The sequence below is a fragment of the Ursus arctos genome, unplaced genomic scaffold (genome assembly GCF_023065955.2).
Source record: "Ursus arctos isolate Adak ecotype North America unplaced genomic scaffold, UrsArc2.0 scaffold_8, whole genome shotgun sequence".
Taxonomy (NCBI): domain Eukaryota; kingdom Metazoa; phylum Chordata; class Mammalia; order Carnivora; family Ursidae; genus Ursus; species Ursus arctos.
In genome coordinates this window covers 64,386,956-64,403,254 of record NW_026623100.1, presented here as the reverse complement: position 1 = coordinate 64,403,254, position 16,299 = coordinate 64,386,956, and the positions used below count along the sequence as shown (strand labels likewise).

The window sequence follows — 16,299 nt, the reverse complement described above, 5'->3', positions numbered from 1 at the left end:
AACCTGTTAAAGGCTGGGGACTTGCAGTAAATTATTTGGGGAAAATCACAAGTATAGCAGGGCACGGACTGAAGCACTGTTAGCACGCCATGTCACCACAGGCCCCTTGAGATTTGTGTCTCTTGGTGTTGCTGCTGTTGGCCTCCTTCCTCCCAGCTGACTTCTCTCCAACTAGGCTCCTGAAGAGAGTGGTCATGTCCTCCTGTGGCTCCACGGTATTTGGCATCTTTTTAGGTTCTCCTAGAGTCCAACCCTCTCAGGCTGAATCCCCTGCACAGAAATGAGGTGCTTTGACTTTGATTGGCACTTAGCCCTTGTTCACTTCCCCGAGTAGGGAATTTGCCTCTATTAGTATATTCAATTTCCCATTTTCTTCTCTCCCTCTTTTTCTTGAATAATATCCTGGCTGCTTTACTGTCTGTCATTTCAACTATTCTCTTCAGACCCTCAGAACTTAAATTTCCACCAGGAATCTTCCTTCATGTTCCGCACTTTCACGCTGACTCACCAGCACGCTGCATCTGCTCAGATGTCTTTAGTCTTCATGGGAAAAACTATAGCGTCTTCTAAGCTGTGAGCTACTAAGAACGAATGACGTTCCTACCAAGACAAGCTACTTGAGAATTATTTTCCTCAGCTTAAAAATAGCACCTTTTGGGTTACTGGGATCCTGAAAGCATTTTGTGAACTACACTACTGTAAAAATGTTAAGTGGTATTAACAATAATACATTTAGAAGAGGTAAGATTCTGCACTTACATTTATCACAAGCACTTTCATCCTGCCAATTTATAATCATAGTTACTGAATCAAAGTCACCGTTTTGAGGAGGCAGAGGTTCGTGACTTGCTGCTGACAGGTGTTTTCTCTGTAGACAGTTTCTCTCCTGCGCTTGACCCTTCTGACTTGATCCTGACTCGGGGAACTTTGGATGAAGAAGATGAGGAAGCGGACAGTGACACTGATGATATTGATCACAGAGGTGAGAGGTGGCTGAGGTGGCTCATGAGAAGAGAGTAGCTGCTTATCCCCACGTTGTTTGCTCAGGAGCTTCTTGTTGAGAGAAACCTTACACGTGCAGCAGAGATGGCACCGGATACAGCGGCGGGGAAGAGTTCCATGTATTGAGTTCCTGGCCTTTCTACTGAATGGTTCATACTGAGCTCATTACAGGCTTTTTATTAGTCTCTTGTCTTCTCATCTTTAGGTCCTAACTCAGTTTGAGAAATCCAGGATTTTTGTTTGGTGTAATTACTGTTTTAAGAATACATGAGGCGGGGCGGGGGTGGGGGAGGGGAGAGAATGCATAAGGAGGCCTCAGCAGACCGAAACTGGTTAGAAGGGACTGTAACACTGAGGATAGTATGGCTCTGGAAACCCAAAAGGGTTCCACCTGGCATAGTTTTATGGACTGTGAACAGAATCTGTTTCTTGAAACAACCCTTTTTGGTTCTTGCTACGACCAAGAGCAAACCTCTCTTTACCATCCAGTGTGCTGGATGCTAACATCCAAACTGCCTCATTGACTCAGATTTATTGAGGTGTAATTTACAAACTGTAAAGCCCACCCTTTTTGAGTGTATAGTTTGATGAGTTTTAACAAATATATGTGCACTTGTAACAGCCATCATAGTCAAGATACAGAGTACTCCCTCCAGAAGTGCCTCATGCTTGTTTTTACTTGGTCCCCTGCCCGCACTTTGTTTTTGGCGATCACTAATCTAATTCCTGTTCCTATAATTTTGCTTTTTCCAGAATGTTGTGTAATTGGAATCACAGTATTTAGCTTTTTCGATTTGACTCTTTTCAGTCAGTGTAATGTTTTTGTAATCCATCCATGTATCAGAAGTATGTTCTTTTTATTGATGAATAATAGTCCATGATGTGGCTTTCACCACAAGTTGTTTAGTCATTCATCAGCTGATCACCATTTGGGTTGTTTCCAGATTTTAGCTATTATGAATAAATTGCTGTATATATTTCTCTTGGCTAAAAATACCTAGGAGTGGGACCTCATTTTAGTTTTTATGGGGGAGGTATTTGCCCCACTCATTTAGTTTAGTTTTTATGAGGGAGGTATTTGCCCCACTTAAGATGAAACATTGTTTTGGGCAACATGATAAATAGAGCATGCTTCTGGGAGATACTGCCTCATTGCAAGAAGTGAACTAAACTTAGTTTTTTAGAAGCAGAGTACTGTTTCTGATGGATTGGTGACAGCAGCTCTAATCTACCTGTCTAATGGGAAAGTTAAAAATAACCTTTTTTTCCTTGTAGTTACGGAGGAAAGCCGTGAAGAGCCATCATTCCAGAATTTTATGCAAGAATCAATGGCACAGTATTGGAAGAGAAACAACAAGTAGTTTCTAAAAGTCCAGAATTTTGGAACTCTGTGAAGGAATGAACTATCCTAACCTCTGATTGGGGGCTACTATAAAGGACATTTTTGTTCAGAGTAGCAGAGTTTCTCTTAAATGGAAATTTGACTCAGATGCAGCCAGGGATAGAAAATCATCAGATCTGGCAGGTAAATGCCAATTCCCTTGGCCTTTCCCTTGGATTTATGCAAGGAAGGATATTCTGTTCTTGGATGCTGATATCCCTTCAAGCCTAAAGCTTCAAGTTTTATCATTTGAACTCAAGTACTTTTGCTGCTGGTGGATGGAACAGTGAGAACTTACTATTCACTTCAAATCTCTATCAGGCTGGATCTGTACTCTACTTTCCCAACATCTTGCCCATGACCCTAAACCATGAGTTCCCCTCCTTTTATCAGAAAGGGAGAGGAAACATAAGCTTGCCCAGGGTGGCAGTGGAGTCTCCTTGGCAACCAATCAATGTTGGGTACGAAACGTGCCTCACACAGGGTTAACTCATTACAGGACAACAGGTTCATTGAAGAAAGTGAGCAAAACATATGATTACCGAATAAGAATCCTGCTTTGGATGATAACTTGGATAAAGTATTTTTAATTTTAACTTTGTTGTAAGTCTACCTGTTATAATTTCAAATAAGAAAATTATGTAATTACAAATAGGTTCCTTCTATTGAACACAGAGGTTTAAAGCCACATGTCCAAACCTGTCTCAGTAAAGAGGGGATATTACTAAAGTCTCCCATGTACACATACCAAGTAACCAGGTACAGAGCTAGGCACTGTTTGTATTATACTTTAAGGCAAAGTATCCTTTGTGATTTACTCAAAGGCCATGGATTTGGGTCAGGTGCACATTCCATATACAATAGCCTTGGTAAGGCAGACCTTCCACATTCTTCACAGTATCTTAAAACAAAGTGCATTTCTCTTAAGGAATTTTATCCCTGCCTAATCTGTACCCCAATTCAGTGGTTCTGAAGTGTGGTCACTGGACCAGAAGCATCAGCATGAGCTGGGAAATTGTTAGAAACACAACACTTAAGACCTGAATCAGAAACTGTGGGGGTGGGACCTAGAAATCTGTTTTAAATAGTCCTTCAGGGATTTCCCATGTACATTAAGTTTGAGAACTGCTTTAGCTAAAATAGGCTGTGACCGTTCCAGGCCAGGAGAATCTCAGGTATCTTCAAATGACCTGCTTTATCAGAGTACCTAACCTTGACCATCTGGTGCCTATTCTCCAATGTAAATATTCTAAAAAAGTATTTTGTTTTGTCTTTAAGTGTTAATTTCAGTGTTGTGTACCTGTGGATTATATACCTATAGATACTAAGTTCAATATTCTATACCTAGAAACCACTAGTCTTAAAAATTTGAACCTGCTCCAAGAGGAAACCATTTACAAAGCATGACTTTTTTTTTTTTCTTCCCCCCACCCCCTCTTAGTGCCTCTGAATACTTCTTTAATCTGGGGGCGCCTGGGTGGCTCAGTCAGTTAAGCATCTGACTCTTGATTTCAGCTTAGAAGGCCTAAGGGTCATGAGTTCAAGCCCCACATTGGGCTCCATGCTGGGCATGGAGCCTACTTTAAAACAACAACAACAAAAAAAACCCTTGTCTGGCCTATGCCTTAAGCTCCACTCCATAAGGACAGGAACTAAGTCTTCCTCATCTTTGTATCCCTTGCACAAGAACCAGTACGTAATAGGTGCTCGATAAATGTTTGCAAACTGAACGAATTAAATACTAGATGACTACTTTATGGAAACTGACTGCTTGATGTCTGCTTTCATAAACAAATAGGGCAAAATGAAGCTAAGCATGGAATGGGAGTTTAGAGAAGTGTGCTAAGGATTTGGCAATTAGCAAATTTATAAATTATCTGAGAGTTTACGTTGTAATCTCATATTACTGCTATTGCATTTTTTAAAAAAGATTTTATTTATTATTAGAGATAGAGCATACATGCTTGAGAGGGGGTTGGGGCAGAGGGAGAAACAGAGACGCGGGGCTTGAACTCAGGACCTTGAGATAATGACCTGAGCTGAAGTGAGATGCTTAACCACCTAAGCCTCCCAGGCACCCCTGCTTTCACCTTTATTCTCAGTGCCTGGGACACTAAGGCATGCAATAATGTACTAATTAAAGTGGTGCCTTGATTTTGCTCTCTTTAAAAGAATGCTGTAAATTTTCAAAAGACTGTATTCTGCACCCAAAAACCAAACTTCAGCAGTATTTAACATGCTGACCCCCACTACCAAGGCACTGAACACACATTTGCTAATTACTCCTAATAATTCCAGTGCTAATCATTCACTTAATAAATACTGACTGTGACTATCAGATGCCAAGCAGGGCAGATACTGTCATGTGATGGGTAACAATGTAAAGTTGAGGACATGATGTGAAGGAGAAAGATGTATACTGTTAGCCTTTCAGAGGTTGCCCAGCCAGCAGCACAGTGCAGATGCTGGATTCTGGCACAGGAATGGACTGCTGTCCTCTTCTGGCCCAGTAGATGCAACAAAAGCAATCAGCACAAGTCTGTCCTTGGACAGGTCCCGTTTGCTCATTTCCACTGGAGAAAATGAAGAAAACCAGGTACATGGTGAAATATTCTTAAAAATCTGAATGGAGGAGGTGACTGGGTGGTTCAGTTGGTTGGGCATCTGCCTTCAGCTCAGGTCATGATCCCGGGGTCCTGAGGTTGAGTCCCACATGGGGATTCTTGCTCAGGGGGGAGCCTGCTTCTCCCTCTGCCTGCCACTCCCCCTGCTTGTGCACGCTCACTGTCAAATTAATAAATAAAATCTTAAAAAAAAATCTGAACGGAAATAAGAAAATGACAAAAAGGATGAGGGTCGATGGAGTAAGTCTAACGAAGAAGAGGGACGTGGCTGGCTGCTCAGTTGGTAGAGTATGTGACTCTTGATGTTGGCGTCGTGAGCTTGAGGGATAGTGCTTACTGAATAAAAAAGAAGACACGATGTGGACAAAATGAGGAGGACTGTCTGAAGGAGGACCACAGACCCCTGGTTTTGTGAGACATGAGCAGCAAAAAACTGAAAAAGACTACTGATGGATAAGGGGATTAGCTATTTCCTGTTAGGTTTTAGTACCAGGTTCCCAATGATTTGACCCCAAACTGAAGCAAGTTCAATGAAATAACTGGCATCTAATATTGGCTTATATTCACTTGTGAGTCTTTTCAAGCACAGCTTTAAGGTTTGATAAGAATCAATCTGTACAACATCCCTGCGATATAGAGCCAAGCAGTATGATTCTTCTCTGTTGTGCAAAGGTAAAGACACCAGTCAGGGACAGTGCTTTGGTCTCCCAATTACCATCCAAGTATTGTGAACTGTCTGTGAAAGGTGGCTTGGTTGTGGAAAAGTATAAAAACTAGCTGTAAAAGTAAAATGCAGACTTGTCTGGTTAAATCCAGCTCCAATGAAATCAGGAAAATCCACTGTGTTTACTGAGTCAAATCATCTTTTATGGAAACAAATCTGAATACATCAAGGTTTTCTGTTGGGTCTTGTAGGTCTGGAGAGAATGTCTCTTTTCCTTTTATATTTTCCTCATCCTCTTTTTGCAGCACTGGTTGAAAACAGGGGAGGACCCCATGAGGCTGTCTGTGGAGTGGGAACCATAGCTGCTGTCTGAGTCATCCGGGCTCTGGGGGATCCCAGCTTCACTCATCCCAGACATGGGCTCCTCGAAGACATCGCTGCCCAGCACACCATGCCCAGAGACATTGCCTTCTTCACTCTCTTGAGGTTCCATTTTCACATGGGCCAGATTCCAGAGAGGGGAAGCATTTACCTCTGTGCCTAGCAATGGAAGAGAATACAACTAGTGGTAAGCCAAGGCTGGAACACAGCAGAACCAATATTTCACCAAGGGCAGATTCCTAGCCTTTGAGCTCAGACTTCACTTTGACTCTACTTGGCTGGAGAACATGGTTGGTATTCTCTGTTCCAAAAACTACCAACTCTGAATATTTTCCTTTCCACGTCCTCCACCCTCCTTTACCCCCCTCTCACCCACCTTCCCCTAAACCAGGGCGGTACAACTACGTAGGTGGAAAGATTCACAGTCTCATGGCCCAAAGGCAGGCACAACCACAGGCTCTTGTTCAGGTGTTAAGTTTCTTTCCTTCCTTCTATAAGGTCCTGTTTTCCTGCCTTTTGTTTGGGTCCCTGGTCCTCTCTCACGTTAGGAAGTTAATGATCACTACAAAATGCTGGCAGCAGTCCCAGACTGCTGGAAAGAGACATGGCTCGTAAATCTGCAACAATTTCTCTCTGGTGCTCCTGTCTCTGTGTTCCGGCAACGCTGCTCTGTGGTTGTTACTCCTTCCATGGTGAGAGTCTCTGCCCAACATTTTAAAACGTGTGGCCTAATTCTGTTTAGGATTTGTTACTTGGATCATTTGTGCATTGATGGAATGACAATTTATATTTGAGTAGAACTAAGTATCTAGACTAATTTGCAATCTAACTGACTTAAGGATCGAGTCATCCTGGTTCCTAAGGTGATCAGAGAGTCTGTCTGGAAGAAGAGGCCAGCTGCCTCTGACTGGATAGCCCTCTTTTAGTCCCTTTCAGCTCCAATCTGTTGGGGGCACTCTAGCAAGGAAGCCCAACTATTCAAACAGCCTTGAGCAATTAGCCTTCCTCCATCTATCTGGAAGTTGTCTTACAAGCATCAGGAAAGACAAATACAGCATGCTAAGGGACAAAGGGGACATCTGCTCACCCAGCTGGGTCAGCTACATTAGCTCAGTACTCAATAGGAGCATACATATTGCATCTAGACCCGAACTAGGAATTATTTTAAAGAATGCCTCTAAAGTTGTGCTAGTCCTCCCTTCACTAATTTCAAAGAGAAGAATGTTGATATATCTAGATCAGTGAGGCTGTATTTGTTTTTAGACTTTCTATTCTCTTGCCCACCCCCACTTTTTTCTCTCATCTCTAGAGTTTGATTCCACAATGCAAAAGGTGCTGAGATTGGCAAATCTTCCAAAATCAGAGTAAGTTGATTTCTCTTACTTGACGCCTGTGGCGAAGCCTCGACCTCCAGGTTAGATGGGAAGCGCTCACTCTGAGCCCCGAGGACCCCCATGGGCAGTGACTGGTCTCCAGAAGCAAGGTCAGCCTCCAGTTCCTCACTGACAGGGAAGGTGATGTCGCTCACAGGTTCTTCCTTGATCTTTACAGGTTTTGTGTCCTCTGTGGCCTTCTCAGGATTGACAATCCTTTCATACTCCTCAGACAGTTGCTTACTAATCTGTTGGCAAGCAAGAGTCAATTTTTCAAAGGAATGTTAAAAGCAAGGTGGATGGTCAGCTTGTGGCATCCCATGGAAAAGCCAACATAATATGGATATGCATAAAGCACCCACTGCCAATGAAAAGTTTTTTTACTTTTTTTTTTTTTTGAGCATAGTAGACACACAGAAGGAATTGTTTAAGGTGTTGAGTTTGCATTTGTAAATGACAGAGACATGTAAAGAAAAGTTGTTTAGCAGAGAGTCTGTGTATCATTAATTAAAAGTTACATAAAGGTAAAAGAGACTTTGTTAAAGATAAATCAGAATGGGGACAAAAGATCACATTTTTAAATGGCTGTAAAAACTAACAGTTGACAAAGGTACCCTATGTAGATAACGTAGATAATGAATGGTGTAGAAAATTTGGATCATTTAGTCAAGACTTTTTTTGTGGGGTGTTAAAAATTCCTTATCATATTTTAGATTTGGGGAAACCAAGCAATGAACAAATGATTTGCATAAGGCCACAAGGGTTGAAGAGATTAGATATTTCTGGCTGTAACCAAAAATGGTATCTCTACCCCTTACTCTACCCTTGGGCAGTTATCACCTCATTCTGTTTGGTTTTGCTTTTCATAGCACCTGACGCCATCCAAAATTGTTTTGATCATTATTTATTTGTTTTTGTTTCCTGCTCAAGAATGCAAGCTCCAGGAACTTGTCTTACTAACTCCTGTCTCCCACAGTGCCTGACTCACAGTAGACACTCAGTAAGTATTTGTTGACTAAAGCATGCTAACCACATTCTCTCAGACTCCATATTCCTGTCTATAATTTCTTTCAGCAGAAGTGTTATCAATAAATGGGGCCACTCGTTGACTAAAAGAGGCCCCAGGGGCTGGCCAGGTCAGTGAGGAAGCCAGTGGAACACAACCAGGGCCATGAGGAGAGCAGGTCAAATCCACTCTGTTCCAAGACCCCATGCTCTGCTCTCTAGGGCAAGTGTGGGATGCAGCTGAACACCCCTGGATTACACATCTTTACCCAGTTCTCACAGGGTGACCTCACCTGTAGCATGTAACTGTGATAGTCCTTGATGCGGTGCTGCCAGAACTTCTGGAGGGACAGCACGCTGCCAATGCCCACTTCGTGGAATACTTGCTCCATAACGTCAGGGAAAGGAGTCTGCCCCAACCGGGCTTCTCGATCCACAGCAAAGCGCAGCAACTTGGTGAATTTAAGGCAATACTCATGTGCCACATCGGTGAGGGTCTCCAGGACACTTTCATTAGCACACTCGAAGCCTGCGTGGGCCAGGATTGTGGCCACTGCCTGGTAGAGGAGCTGCCGGCAGGAGTGCCAGCTAAGTTCAGTCACAGGCTCCCCCTTCCCGCTGAAAGGGGAGACACGGCAGTGTTATTAGTGCTCATGCCAAGGGGTGACCTGTCCTGTCTCCCTACGCGTTTTATAATTTCAGTTGAACCACCGGCTCAGCTTTCTAGGGGAATTCTCTGCGGTTACAGAGCCCAGTTTCATCTTGCTGCTGCCAAGGCATGTCTCAGCAAGTCAGTCATCTCTAAGCTCCTCCAATTACATAAACTCTTAATAGGCAATACACATCGACAGTGAACAATATAAAAAAATATCAGGTCAATAGGAGGTTTCCTTTTACCAACTGCTCAATTTTGATCACTTTTAGGATATAATAAAATGTAACAGCGTAGCTCAGGTAACAGCTCTATTTCACCACAACATAGTTTCCTCATATGCTGGACGACACTTGGCGTTCAGAAATTCAAAGTCCCAATCAGGAGATTCTTACACAACTACAAAAAACCATTTGTAAAACTGGGAAAACAACTCAATTTTAAGAAAGCAATTTAAAATATATACAGTTTACAAGGCATTTTTATCCTATCCTATGCAAAGAAATGGGTAGTAGGTCCATTTAATGATTCCCATTTGGCGGGTTTGAGAAACTGAGGTTCAGAGGCGTGGAACTACCAGAAGTTGTTTTGGTATTATCAGAAGGTAGAGCTTTTCTTTTCTTTTTTTTTTTTTAAAGATTTTATTTATTCATTTGAGACAGAGAGAGCATGAGCAGGGGAGAGGCAGAAGCAGACTCCCTGCTGAGCTGGGTGCCCTACCTGGGGCTCGATCCCAGGACTTGGAGAGCATGACCTGAGCCGAAGGCAGACACTTAATCATCTAAGCCACCCAGGCACCCCAGAAGGTGGAGCTTCTGACTTCAGATCCCATGTTCTTCATAATACACCATTTTGTTCCTAATCACTGCTGTAGAAATCTTAATCTAAGAAAAAATTTCAAAAAGCTGTCTGATCTCCTAAAAATAACAAACTTCTAAGTATTTACCTGTCTCCTGAAAATTCCTATCTTCTGCCTCCCTCTGACAAAGGACGTAAATGGATAAAATTAGAAGTTTGATGCAAAACTATAAAATTCTAAACAAAAGTATCATTTTAATATGATGGACAATATTATTTTGTTAAAACTAAATTGTCTTCAAAATGTAAATATGGTACTGATCAGTACGGAGCAAGTTTTTTGAAGCTGGCCATGTCTATACGAACATATGCCATGCATGTAATGATAGCTGTCCCTGCCTTTTTCACTATTCCAAGGACTTCAGAACCTTCAATTATACAGTGCACCAGGATATCATCTGGTCTTCATTTGGCCCAACTGCAACCCTTACAGATTAAGTCCATTTCTGTTCTTTTCTCATTAATTTGGGAAAATTAAAATAGTAACTATTTTCATCAATAGCAGATGCAATAAGTGTTATACAATATTGATTTTTTTCCCCCAAACATGTTTAACCTGAATCTGATCTTGAGGAAATAATCAGCAAATCCAGTGAGTGGGACATTCTACATTCTAAATGACCTGAACTCTTAAAAAAGATTAATTATCTGGGGCGCCTGGGTGGCACAGCGGTTAAGCGTCTGCCTTCGGCTCAGGGCGTGATCCCGGCGTTGTGGGATCGAGCCCCACATCGGGCTCCTCCGCTGTGAGCCTGCTTCTTCCTCTCCCACTCCCCCTGCTTGTGTTCCCTCTCTCACTGGCTGTCTCTATCTCTGTCAAATAAATAAATAAAATCTTAAAAAAAAAAAAAAAGATTAATTATCAGGTTTTTTAAAAAAGGAGGAAGGAGAATTTTGGCTTAAAATACACTAAACAGAGGCGCCTGTGTGTCTCGGTTGAGCATCTGACTCTCAGTTTCGGCTCCGGTCATGATCTCAGGATCACTGGACTGAGCCCCAAGTCAGGCTCCTTGCTCAACGGGGAGTCTGCTCTGGGATTCTCTCTCTCCCACTCCCTCTGCCCTGGCCCCCTGCTCACACACACTCTCTCTCGCTCTCTCAAATAAATTAATTTAAAAAAGAAAAGATATTAAACAACCAAATGCAATTCATGAATCTTTGTTGGGTTCTGGGTTAGGGAAAAATATATCTACAAAAGATATTTTGGAGACAACTGGAGAAATCTGAATATGGGGACTTATTAAATGATATTACTTAATTAGTGTTCATTGACGTTGGTGTGATAATGGTATTAGGATTATGTAGGAAATTTTCCTTATTCTTAGAATAAGGTGAAGAATTTAGGGGTGAAGGAATGCTTGAGAATTAAGGGATGAAATACTGGGATATGTGCAACTTTAAAATATTTGGTAAAAAAAGTGTGTATGTGTTTATGTTACACATATATTTATGTGTGTATATGTGTATACATGCTTATACATATGTGAGAGAAAATAAATGTGGCAAACTGTTAACAATTGGTGAATCCTGGTAAAGAGTATTTGGGCATTTCTTGTACTTATTTAAATTTTTCTTTGGTCTGACAAATTTCAAAATGAAAAGAAAAAAGTAATTCTTTGGCACCAAATGCAAACTTACATACTGAAACCCAATAGTAGCATTAGGTTATAAGGGAGCCATTCAGAAGATATGGAACAGGGCTTCTCAAACTTAAACAGACATACGAATCTTCTGGAGATCTTGTTAAAATAAAGATTCTGATTCAGCAGGCTGGGTAGAGCCTGAGACTCTGAATTCCTAGTAAGTTCCCAGGTGATGTTGATGCTGCTAGTCTCAGACCAGATTTTGTGTAGCAAGGATCAAGAACATTTTTATATTATTTCTTAAGTGATGTTATCAAAATGAAAATATAGGTGGACCCTTGAACAATGTGGGAGTTAGGGGTACCAACCCCCTGTGCAGTTGAAAATCCACAAACAGCTTTGACTCCCCCAAACTTAATGACTAATAGCCTACTTTTTAATCTTTTTTTAAATTTCACTTTATTTTAGGGGCGCCTGGGTGGCTCAGTAGGTTGAGCTTCTGCCTTCAGGTCATGAGCCCAGAGTCCCGGGATCAAGCCCCTTGTCAGCCTCTCCGCTTAGTGGGGAGTCTGCTTCTCCCTCTGACCCTTCTCCTTCTCGTGCTCTCTCTTTTTCACTCAAATAAAAATTTTTTTTAAAAAGTGTATTTTATTTTTTTAGTAATCTCCATACCCAATATAGAGCTTGAACTCCCAACCCCGAGATCAAGAGTCACATGCTCTTCTGCCTAACCCAGCCAGGCACCCCAATGACTAATAGCCTACTATTGACTGGAAGCCTTAGTGATAACATACACAGTCAATTAACACTTATTTTGTATGTTATATGTTCTATATACTATATTCTTACAGTAAAGCTAGAGGAAAAATGTTATTAAGAAAATCATAAGGAAAATACATTTATAGCACTGTACTGTGAAAACATCCACATGTAAGTGGACCCACACAATTTAAACTCATGGTATTCAAGGGTCAACTGTACACAATTTAAAATTTCTTATATAGAACTTATGGATTCCTAATAATATGAGAATAAGTCCATGAATCTCAATTTGAGGACACTGAGCTAAACCCATAATATACATTTCAAATTAAACAGAAAGACTACGCTCTGAGGACTGAGGCCATGGTTTATTTTACATACTAGTGTAGTACCCTGTTCCTAGGGAAGTGTTTGGCATGTGGTAGGCACTCAATAAATATTTGCTACATCAAAAATAAAAGATACAGACTCTGGATTTGGAAGATCAGGATTCGAGTCTTAGACTTCTTACTAATTACCTGAGCAACTTCGGCCATATCAATTACCCTTATCCTCAGTTTCTTCATGGAAATATTATTACATGCTTAACAGTGCTGTTGTGAAGATTTTTTGAGAAAAGGAAGATCTAGCAAAGCCTTGTCTTACCGATAAAAGTCACTCTCTGGGTCACTGTGCCGGATCTGGAATGGTGCATTGGGATTCTTACAGTCTAAAGGCAGAAGGTCATCAGGAAGAGGAGGTGACCCAGGGCAAGAGGGAAGAGGTTCACTCTCTTCAGTCTTTACACCTTCCGTCTGTTGCTGACTCTGGGCCTGAGCTGTGGCAATGAGATTGCGCAGACGTCGGTTGTGCTGGATCAGTTGGATAGTATGGATGGTGAGGCTGCACGGCTCTGAGGGGATGTCCAACATTGTGGGGGGCTTGGGCTTGTTGGCTGAGGGTTGGTGCAGGGGTGGGTCATGCACTTCCACGAGACGGAACTCCCGTGGGAGCAAATCAAAGGAACTTCTGTTGGTCTGGCTTGATGAGATTGGTATCTCTCCCCAGTATCTCAACATTTTGGAATAAGAAAGGCAGAAATTTCAAGCTAAATGTAGTAGTAACCTAAAAGCAGTGCTTTTAAATCTCTAGGTTATAGGCTTCTGTAGTGAAAAATATGAAGTCTAGCCAGTTATTTACATAAAAAGTAGGCTGTTCAAGACCACTCAGAAAATGTCAGTGTCAGCAACATTGGAGGACCAAAGATGTTCTCCCTGAAGAAATTAAGAGAAATACAACTGTTAGATGCCAGTCATCACAGTCACATACAATGACATTCCTACTGGACTGACTGGAATTTGGATCATTAGTAGACTAATTGCTCCAGTAGTATTGGGAGCACTAGTGTCCATGCTTTCCATCTCACCCCACTAACTCATTACTAGAACTGTCATCATGCTCAGTCCTGAACAATTTGCAAGGCAAGATACTTAAATGAGACCTGGAATATTTTTCAGAGTATCTTGACACCTCTGTTCCGAATCAGTAGGAGAAAGGGGAGTAGAGTTAAAGATAGGAAGAGGTGGTGGTTCTTACTTTGTGTGTGTCAAACATAGGCAACCTTTTCCCTGGTCCTGATGGAAAGATTTATTGACCAGTAATCTAAACAGTCTTATGCATTCAACTTCTGACACATATAGGGAAGAATCTGAGTGATTTCTGCTGCTTCCTAATTCATATCCCTTACTCCAGTCTCTCCTTGTAGCTAATCTATTCTGCAGTGCCGCTAGACTGAATCTTTTAAAAACTCAGATCAAATGGCTTCTCGTTGCCTATTGGAAAAAGTCAGCCAGAATTCTTGGGCCTACTATTCATCAAAATCTGCAATCTGGCTTCAACCCACCTTTCCAGATTCATTGCCCATATGTCTCTTCAAGTTCAACAAATGTTTATCAAATGCCAGGCATTACGGAAGGAGACAAAGACCACTGCAAGATCCCTGACCTGATGTGAGGGAGAGAAATATAAACAACAGTTCAGTATGAAAGTGTGCAGTAAGGGCTGTCCCAGAGACACAGACATGGTGCAGTGGAAGCACAAAGAGGGAGCTTCCTGGAGGAAATCACCAACCTAGTTCTAACAATATCATGCTACTCAGTTTCTTGAGAATGTCATGTATTTCCAGTTGACCCTTTAAGTTGTGATCTCTGCCAGAAATGCCCTGTCACCCACCACATCCCTGGCAGACTTGTATTCACTCTTAAGTATAGTATAAGTCACCAGTCTCCATTACCTCCCCAGTAAATCTCCCTTCATTATATTCTCACAGCACTTCCCATGTCTCCACCACAGCGTTTCTACCTGGACTTAAACTAGGACTTACCTCAATCGAGTTTATCCTCCCATCAACCCCCCACAACCATGATATTTGTACCGTGTTTGGCACACAGTGTAACTGGCATTTATCAAGTACATACTGTGCGCCAGGCTTTGACTTTATTGTTTAATTCAATTTCCCCAACTATCCCATTTTTTAGATGTGGAAGCTGAGGCCCACTGTCTTGCCCAATGTCACAAATGACGGAGGGAGAAAATCAAGACAGGCTCCAGAGTCTGTGCTCTTAACCACTACAGTATGCAGTCTCAATAATTGGTTTCGGAAAAACAAAACAATCAAAACAATGAACAAAAAAACGGATCAACGAAGGGACTCCCCCCAAATTTTAATTTAATTTAATTTAATTTAATTTAATTTAATTTAATTTAATTTAATTTCCTTAATTTCACCGAAAAGAGCACGAAGAATAAGCAGCAAGTTCAAAGAATACTCAGATCCTTCGGGGCCTCCTTGGTCACGGACAGCAGGCGCAGGGTCCCGTAGTCACACGATGCCGGAGGCGGCCGGGAGACGAGGAGGTCTGGATCTGGACCGAGGCAAGGAAGCACGACTGTTCACTGCCGCGTCGCAGGAGCTGGGCTGGACTCCCATACGACCGACTCTGAAAGGCCTAACGCGAGGGTCGCACCAGGCCCGGAAGGCTGACTTGTTGATTAGTGGTCCTAGGCTGCCGGAAGCGCTTCTTCTTAATCAGGGTTTGCCACAGGAAGTTATTACAATCCGGTTGCAACCTCTAAAGATGTCCCCGTTCTCACAGCACCTCGACCGTTTTTTTTGTTTTTCCTTCCCGTGATATTCACTTCTTCGTAACGCTGTGGGTGGCGAAGGAGTAACTCCGCTATCGTTGCCCAGAGAAGTCTCTGGGAGCAGAGAGAAAGAGAGAAGGAGAGGGAGAAACAAAGACGTGGAGAGGAACTTAGAGACCGAAGGGGGAGGTTTCCCGGAACGGATTTCGAGACTGCATCTGACTGAGGATGGCTGATAGTCCATCTCAGTCCGAGCCTCTGGCTTTGCAAGAGCTCAGTGACGACTTCAAGAAACCAACCCTGCCGGTGCCCCCGGTGGTGCGCGGCAAGGCCCCGGCCACCAATCCTCCAAACCCTGAGGAGGTGAAGAAGGAAAGGCCCGCGGCGTCGCTAGAGCCCGATTCCGGGGAGCCTGACGCCCCGCCAGCCCGGCCGGACAGCGGGGGCAACAGAAGTCCACCGAAGGAGCAGCCGCGGCCCCCCACAGCGGCTCCTTCCCTTGGCGGCCCGGTCCGGGCTCCCCCTTACCAAGAGCCGCCGTGGGGTGGCCCCGCGACGGCCCCCTACAGCCTAGAGACACTCAAGGGCGGCACCATCCTTGGCACCCGCAGCTTGAAAGGGACGAGTTGCTGCCTTTTCGGGAGGCTGTCTAGCTGCGACGTGTGCCTGGAGCACCCTTCGGTGTCCCGGTACCACGCCGTGCTGCAGCACAGGGCGTCGGGCCTCGAAGAAGAAAGCGACGGCCACGGGCCGGGCTTCTATCTTTACGATCTGGGAAGCACCCACGGCACTTTTCTTAACAAAACCCGCATCCCACCCCGCACCTATTGTCGCGTCCACGTCGGGCATGTTCTTCGCTTTGGAGGCAGCACCCGGCTCTTTCTTCTTCAG

General features: G+C 43.1%; 3 protein-coding genes and 1 long non-coding RNA gene across 9 annotated transcripts in view; 3 read left to right on the top strand and 1 right to left on the bottom strand.

Annotated features, from left to right (window-relative positions):
- Positions 1-2,979, top strand: part of GPN1 (GPN-loop GTPase 1) — a 19,177-nt gene extending 16,198 nt beyond the window's left edge. For both annotated transcript variants that reach the window (XM_026521186.4, XM_026521196.4), the window contains exons 13-14: positions 875-982; positions 2,278-2,979. In XM_026521186.4, the coding sequence (XP_026376971.1) occupies positions 875-982; positions 2,278-2,363 (194 nt within the window). In that variant the 3' untranslated portion in view covers positions 2,364-2,979. The remainder of the gene's footprint in view (positions 1-874; positions 983-2,277) is intronic.
- SUPT7L (SPT7 like, STAGA complex subunit gamma) lies at positions 2,951-15,534 on the bottom strand. Of its 4 annotated transcripts, none has more exons than XM_026521214.4 (6): positions 15,052-15,534; positions 14,168-14,268; positions 12,931-13,538; positions 8,724-9,048; positions 7,436-7,673; positions 2,951-6,211 (listed from the first exon to the last, which is right to left on the bottom strand). In XM_026521214.4, exons 3-6 carry the CDS (start codon positions 13,341-13,343, stop codon positions 5,949-5,951), a joined length of 1,239 nt encoding a protein of 412 aa, XP_026376999.1. In that variant the 5' UTR covers positions 13,344-13,538; positions 14,168-14,268; positions 15,052-15,534; the 3' UTR covers positions 2,951-5,948. The 4 variants fall into 4 exon arrangements, with proteins under 4 accessions (XP_026376999.1, XP_026377006.1, XP_048078715.1 ...); XM_026521221.4 differs by having other exon boundaries at positions 15,093-15,534; XM_048222758.2 differs by having other exon boundaries at positions 14,168-15,534.
- LOC130543128 (uncharacterized) lies at positions 5,977-11,465 on the top strand. The gene is made up of 2 exons (XR_008958208.1): positions 5,977-6,239; positions 7,362-11,465. It is a non-coding gene; the product is annotated as an uncharacterized LOC130543128 (long non-coding RNA).
- SLC4A1AP (solute carrier family 4 member 1 adaptor protein) overlaps positions 15,380-16,299 on the top strand; it is a 63,638-nt gene continuing 62,718 nt past the window's right edge. For both annotated transcript variants that reach the window (XM_057309108.1, XM_026521205.4), the window contains exon 1: positions 15,380-16,299. In XM_057309108.1, the coding sequence (XP_057165091.1) occupies positions 15,637-16,299 (663 nt within the window). In that variant the 5' untranslated portion in view covers positions 15,380-15,636.

Coding starts and splice junctions, on each gene's coding strand:
- SUPT7L (XM_048222758.2), bottom strand. CDS start 13,343: ATGTTGAGATACTGGGGAGAGATACCAATCTCATCAAGCCAGACCAAC. Junction 9,049..12,930: donor CCAGAGAGTGACTTTTATCG/GTAAGACAAGGC, acceptor CTCCCCTTTCAG/CGGGAAGGGGGAGCCTGTGA. Junction 7,674..8,723: donor ATCACAGTTACATGCTACAG/GTGAGGTCACCC, acceptor GCTTGCCAACAG/ATTAGTAAGCAACTGTCTGA.